The following is a 7133-nucleotide window of genomic DNA, read 5'->3' as shown; positions in this document are numbered from 1 at the left end:
GGCGTCTCACAAGCACCAAGTGGGTGCCAGGCCCATGGGTCTTGGCACTGTGTCAGCACTGCCAAGCATGTGGAGCCAGCACCAGGATGATCCCCTTGTCCGGTGGCTGAGCACCTCATGGGGGCTACAGCTCCTGTGCTGGCATCTCCCAGAGGGCTTTGCTTTGCTTTGCCGTGGCTGACATCACCCAGCGCAGCTTGGGGATGCTGAGTCACAAACCAGCAGCAGTCTCCTGCCTCCTCCTGCCTCCAAGGAGGACTTTGGTGGCCACAGCAGAAGAGGTTTCAAGGTACACAAGAAGTACCACTCCCCTCTATTCTCTCCCTCTCCACTGGGGTTTCCAGATGGACCTGAGCACATGGAGGCAGCATCGTGTCCCAGCCCTAGCCCAGCTGCTCTTCCTGGTCCCTAGAGGCTCATGGCTATGCACAAGAGCACATCATTGCCCTGCCCATGCCTGTGGGAGGTGATGTCCCTCCACTGTGGTGGCCATGGCACTTCCCAGGGAAGCAGGAGGGGTGTGCTGCCCTCCAGGCTTTTCTCTTGCATGCCCCTGCTTTACTTTGCAACTTTGGGAGAATGACATTTCGTTCAAAATCTTGAGTTCCCAGGTCCTGGGTTTTAAGGCAATGCCAGCAATTGCAAGAGCTGGCAGCATTCCCTGTCCCTTTAAGCACCAGCTTGTGTGCACAAAGGAACGCACGTGCCTCTGTGCAAAGCGTGGGGATTGGGGTTTGTAGGTAGGGCAGCTAAAACTGGGTCCAGCTCCATCCTTGCTCGGAGGCTGCTGGCTTCACCGCTTGCCATGGGATACCGGCACAGGGTGAGCAGCTGCTCCTGCCCTGTGGAGCAAGTGCAATGATATGGGGCAGGAAGGTGGCACTTTTTAGATGTCACCGCGGGGTGGCTCAGCCCGAGGACTCCCTGAAGACACACCATCAGTGTGGGGGTTACCTGCTGCTCTGCACGTACCTGGAGGAGGTGGGGTCCTGCTTGGAGAGTCCCCTGCAGCAGGCACTGGCTGGCTCCTGCCCTTGTGAAGGTAAATATGTAAGGGCTGTAGGAAAAAAACAAACACCAGCTGTTTTGCCTGCTCCCACCGTAACAGGATGGCCATGAACGCCCCTCCCTGAAGCACAAACAAGGCAGTGTTTGGAGCTGCTCTACCCCAGGCTGAGGCCTCTCAGGTGAGGCCAAAGTAAGCAGTTCCTCCATAGCAAGCACCTCTCTGGGGCTGGGAAGGCTCTGACCTGAGCACAAACACACACACACACACTCTCTTAAGGAAAATGCCTCTTGCCTCTGCAAACCACCCCCTCCCCCATCCCATTTTGTTCCCCAGTCCTGTTGCTGCATGCTAGCTCGGTCCCTTTGGCAAAGGGATGGGCAGCGCAGCAGACGGATGTCCCCACAGAGGTGCTGCTCAGCCACTACTCAACTATGACTTCTCCCTTTCCTCCTCCACTTCTCAAGGGTGCCAGCAGGCCTGGGGAGTAGGGCAGGACTGAGCTGCAAGCAGGCAGAAGCTGCAGAGGAAAGGTGACCCATGCTTTTAGCATCACACCTACATTCCCCAACATGGGTGCTGGAGCCTGGTTTGTCCAGAAGAGCAGGTGCCTCGCTGGACTGGGACAGGGAGCAGGGCTTGCACCATTGTCTGGCGTCACTCACTGAGCAGTAAGGCTGGACACACATGGTTACATCCAAGCACAGAGAGGTCCAGACCAAATCCCACCAACTGGCTGTGCCCTTCTTAATGGCCATTTAAGGATGGCACATTGGAGCTGCAAAGAGGGTCCCCCGGGAGAGCCCTTTGCCACAGTGCGAGGGCACAGCTGCTGCCGGGATCACGGCGGGACCTCACAGCCCAAACCAGGAGCATCCCTCCTTCCATGGGCTGGCAGCACCTCCTGCAGGTGCCCACCCAGCTGTTTTGGGGGGACAGGCAGGAGCGAGGCAGCCGCAGGAGCACCTCCAGGCAGAATCCTGCGTGCAGATAAGGGCTGCGGCACTCAGGACGGCCAGATCCTGGCACGGAGCTGGGGTCTCCCCTGAACCCCTCCATAAGCTGGCTGCAGGGAACAGCCTGCTTGGCGACGGAACAGCAGCCCCGGGGTGCCTGACAGCAGCGCTGCTGCTCCCTCCTCATCCCTCCTGCTTCCACCAGGTCCCCCCTGCCACGGGCAGCCCGGGGCCCCGCCCGCGTCCCGGCACGGCGCCGTCTGCTGGGGCCTCCCGCCGGCTGGTGGCGGCCCCGAGCGCCCGGCGTCCCTTGCGCCGCGGCGCGCCGGATCCGGGGCCGCGGGTGCGTGTGAGGCGGCGGAGCCCCTCACATCCACACCCCCCCCGCCCGCCCCGGGTAGATGGAGCCGGTTGCCGGGCGGCGGTGGCAGAAGGTGCTGTACGAGCGGCAGCCCTTCCCCGATAACTACGTGGACCAGCGGTTCCTGGAGGAGCTGCAGAAGAACGTGCACGCCCGCCAGTACCGGTACCAGGCCGTCGTCTTCCAGTCGGGAGTGGTGGCGCAGCAGCTGTGCAGCGTCTGCGTCTTCGTCGTCACCTGGTGGTACATGGACGCCGGGATGCTGAGCCCGCAGGGGCTTTTCGGGGCGGCCCTGGTCTCGTCCCTGCTCGGCTATGTCCTCTTTGATGCCGTGGACGGCGGAGCTGGGCGGTGGGAGAGTGGGCGGACACGGTGGGCTGACCTCAAGAGCACGCTGGTGTTCACTGCTTTCACCTATGGCTTCTCACCGGTCCTGAAGACGCTTACTGAGTCCATTAGTACGGACACTATCTATGCCATGTCAGCCCTCATGCTCCTTGGTCACTTAATCTTCTTTGACTACGGTGCCAATGCAGCCATTGTCTCTAGCACACTGTCCCTCAACATGGCCATCTTTGCCTCGGTATGTCTGGCCTCCCGCCTGCCGCGCTCCCTCCACGCCTTTGTCATGGTCACCTTTGCCATGCAGATCTTTGCCCTCTGGCCCATGCTGCAGAAGAAGCTGAAAGCCCAGACGCCTCGATGCTACGTGGGGGTGACGGTGCTCTTTGCGCTGGCAGCACTGGCGGGGCTGGCCACCATCTCCAGCGTGGCCGCTGTGCTCTTCACCTCACTGCTGCTGACCATCTGCGGCCTCTGCCCTTACTGCCTCATCCGCCTTCAGTTGCTCAAGGACAACATCCATGGGCCGTGGGATGAGGCTGAAATCAAGGAGGACCTCTCCAGGTTCCTCATGTAGGTCCTGGGGGGACCCTCTGCTGTGAGCAGTGCAAAGGTCCTTGCTGGGGGACAGCCCTGGGGGGGAAGTACACCTGTCCCAATAAAGCCTCTCACCCAACAATGAGGACCACGTTTGCGTTACCCTCAGCATCTGTTTCCAGACCTGACCTGCTTGATTTTGGCAAAGGAAGGAGTTGAACCCTCCAGAGTGGGCAGCCTGTGTAGCAGCTCAGCGGCAGGCGAGTGAGGCAGCACGTGCTCCAGCCATGCACACCCGTACCCGTACTACCCCCCACTTGGGGTGGGGGTAGAGGGAGTGTGGGCATCCCCTGAGCAGAAATGCCACTCAGAAACACTTACCTCACAGAGATGTGCCCCACAAGCATGCCCATAGAGGTCCTCAGCCCCAGGGACCTCGACTTGTGCAATAGGGACTGGCAGTGCTGGAGGGGAAGGGGGCTGGGTGAGGGTGCTGTGGGCAGAGTGGAGGTGAAGGGTGGTGGGGGCTGCTGGACCTGCAGGCCCAAGCACGAGGGCGCTGGGATGGGTGGGTGCAGAACCCCACTCACCTGCACCCTACCAGTTGCTGATGCCAGAATAGCCTCATGATGCTGCCAGACACTACATTACCCTAAATCCTTCAGGAGAGGGAGGTGTGAGGGGGCAAGATGCCTTCCTGCCCTCTCTAACCCCTTCCCAGAGGTGGATCTGGCCTTGCCGCATGGCCAGACCCCGAGCCAGAGGGATGGAGCTCAGTGCAGACCCCTGCGGGTGCACCTGGATGCCAGGCTGCTTGGGACAGTGGCAAGGCCCACTGAGGTCCTGCCCGGCACCGTCTGTCCCGCAGCCGTTTGTTCGGCACCACAGACACCACAACAGAGGGCGCTCCCGGCAAGCAAGTCCCGCCGGAGCCGGAGAGGCCAGGCGAGCTTCCCTGGAGCTTCCCTTTCCTTCCTCCCATTAGGGGCTGCCCCTCGGCTGCCGGGCCCTACTCCGGGCGGCCCCAGCAGCGCAGGCGGGATGGGGTGCGCACGCTTGCCCCAGCCTCACCACGCAGGGACGCATTTGGCATTACCCGGGTTTCTGTGAAACTTCTCTTTTGGAGAAGCACAGTTCTGATTTACCCCATCCCTCTGAGCGCCGGCGTCTCACCGCAGCGAGCGGCGCTCCTTGGGCTTTCTCGGAAATGAGCAGTCCCCGGCAGAGTCCCCAACACCTCCAGGAGCTTTGTTATGGCTCCTGCCAAGTGTTAAATGTTGCTGTTGTCGTTATGGTGACGACTGCATCTCACTTCGGTTTTAATTAAAACCTGCAGAAGTTTCGAGCCCGTGCTCCAGTCTCGCAGGGAGTGCAGAGCAGCCAGGTGCTCGCAGTCCAGATGACATGTTCTAGTTCTGTGGAAAGACGACTGTTTTTTCACAAGGTTTCTCAGAAAGCTGCTCAATGACTGGGGTGTCGCATCTTGCACTAATGCCACTGTAACACTGCAATCCAAAGCCGATTCACAGAGCTCATTGGTAGGGCAAGGCTTAAGTGTAAACCAAAACTGAATCAGATCTAGCCTGCCTGGTGCCTGTTGTTAATGTCTGTCACAATAGAGACTACAAGAAAGCAGAGTTTCTGCTGCACCCATTCCCTCAACGAGAAATATTTTCCCCCAAAATACTCTTCTCAAAATCAGACTCTGAAAACCAACTCTGGGTTAGGACATTCGACTGCTCAGACATTCCAGGTGGAGAAGGGCACAACTGCCACCATTGCCTCAGCCACAGCTGGAGCCCAGTGAATCAGCTGAGCAGATTCCTGCACTTTAATTCATGCAGCAGAACCTGTCTGCTCAGCTCCAGGCAGGATCCAGGATGTGTCCTGTCCAGCCTGCTGCAGGCAGTTCCTTCCCTGCCCACAGCCCCAGGCCTCTTTGCTCTGTGCAGCTCCTTCCCTTCACCTCCTCTGTAGCCTCAGTCCTTGCCCAGAGATCCCTGGGGAAAGGCTCAGACCCCCTTAGCTTGCCTGCACAGATAGTCTGCTCTCCCTAACCTGGGAGATGAAAATATAAAACCCAGTCTATGGCCTGGGTGCACAAAGGGACCTAGAAGAAGGGTAAGATGCCAGACAGAGCCAGGGTCAGGAGAGGGGGAGACATGAAGGCCAGGCAGAGTTTCGCTAGGCTTCTCTGACCTTCTCCTGGAGACATGTACCCTGCAATGCTGCTGAAGTTATTTACAATGCTGAATAAATTACGAGTTTACATAATTTACATAATTAATGCAAATTACGATGAGTATGTCTTCATGCCTGAGCTTAGAATATTCTCTAGAACATAACTTTGCCATAACTCTATGCCCAGCTCAGCAGTAAAGCTGGGTGCCTTTTGAGCATTCACTACCTGGGCGTAATGTTTTGGGGTTTCCCTGCAGAAGCACATACTGAGACCAAAGAAATAGGTCCTTCTCAGTTTGTGTGCAACCAGCTCATCATCAACCAGCTCCAAAGAGTTAAATGTTATTTTGCATTACAAGGAAGTGCATTTTCTTTCTCTTAAGTTTCCAAGTCCACTGAGATTGAGTACTTCAATGGGACATTTTCTTTTGATTTGAAGCTGGCCAAATGCAAGTAATTATAAACTGGCTGGGGATAAGCTTTGCTCCTGGGGGAGCTGCTGACACGTGCTGTCTGGAATCTCCATCTACAGCCACTGCTGCAGGGAAAGGCAAGCTTCAGCCACCCACACTGTGCTGTCGAGGGCCTGTGTTCCTACCCACATGGGAGACTAGATCTGGGAAGCCTGGAAAGAGTGAAGCTTCAGTCTTTGAAGGTAAGCTCTTTGCATGTCTTCAATCTCAGTAATCACTAAGCTTTTCTCAGCTTTGTGATGCAAGAGGCAACGGCATTGACATGAATGATAGGGAAAGCGAAATAGGATTTTGGTCCTAACCCATCCATTGAAAAGCAACCCAGGAAGCATAATGCCACCAGCTGGTGGGGCCACTTTAGCCTTCTCTCCCTAGCCAGAGAACATGCACCATTGCAGAGTGGAAATAGCACAGACGAGGTTAAACAGCTTCTACAAAAAGTCATTCCATGAGTTGGTGCTAAAGAACATGCCAGGTTTCCCAGCACACCAATACCTTTTTCTTTCCATTTAGGAGATTTTAGGAATAGCTGCCAGAAAATCACGAAGTCCGTAGTCCTATTTCCAACAAAACTTTTTGTCAGATACTTCAGAAGAAGGTAAAGGTTTCTGTGAAAAGTTTAATGCTATTAAATACCCCAAGAAAGAAGTTTGTGCCTTACAGCCTAATGCATGGAGGTCAGCTGGCAGCTAGGAGGGCAGCAGCAGCTCCCAGTTGGGGTGTTGTAGGTAGGGCCATACTACTAAAACAGACACCTTTTGCTGGGGGTTCATCTGATAGTACCATGCCATGTCCCAGAGGGAATGCAGTGAGAGCTTCCCGCAGTATGGAACATATTTTTTTAACAACCTAGAAAAAAAGCAGCTTGTGAAATTCAGCCTGTTCCCATTCCCTCTTACCTGAGACGTGAAGCATGGCCAGAACCTTCTCAAGAGCTTGCTGGGTACAAACACTGTCGCTTCTGAAGTAGTCCTGAAAATACACAATTCCTGAAATCTACTGAGGTGTTTCTGCCTCTACCTTACAGTGACAAGTCCCACAGTTGAAAGATACGGCCAGCCTGAGCTTCCCTCTTCATCCCCTACTCTTGAGACAGTTATGTTCATGGGACTCTTAGGAGTCTCCATTTTTCTGTTTTCTCAGAGTGCTGGGAAGCACCTTGTGCATTACTGTACTCTTTCCAGCTCCAGTAATTCACAGTTTAGCACATGTAGTTCAAGGGTCTAGCAGGAATGATTATTTATCTCCCTCGCCTAAGAATTGCTGTACTTGGGGTA

At 55.8% G+C, this 7133-nt stretch overlaps 1 protein-coding gene across 1 annotated transcript; it reads left to right on the top strand.

Moving 5' to 3' along the window:
• The first annotated feature begins 2287 nt into the window (after positions 1–2287).
• Positions 2288–3348, top strand: PIGC (phosphatidylinositol glycan anchor biosynthesis class C). Its single transcript, XM_030495881.1, has one exon. It carries the CDS (start codon positions 2364–2366, stop codon positions 3240–3242), a length of 879 nt encoding a protein of 292 aa, XP_030351741.1. The 5' UTR covers positions 2288–2363; the 3' UTR covers positions 3243–3348.
• The last annotated feature ends 3785 nt before the right edge of the window (positions 3349–7133 follow it).

This window comes from Strigops habroptila, chromosome 8 (assembly GCF_004027225.2).
Source record: "Strigops habroptila isolate Jane chromosome 8, bStrHab1.2.pri, whole genome shotgun sequence".
Lineage (NCBI taxonomy): Eukaryota > Metazoa > Chordata > Aves > Psittaciformes > Psittacidae > Strigops > Strigops habroptila.
This window is presented reverse-complemented; position numbering and strand designations above follow the sequence as displayed.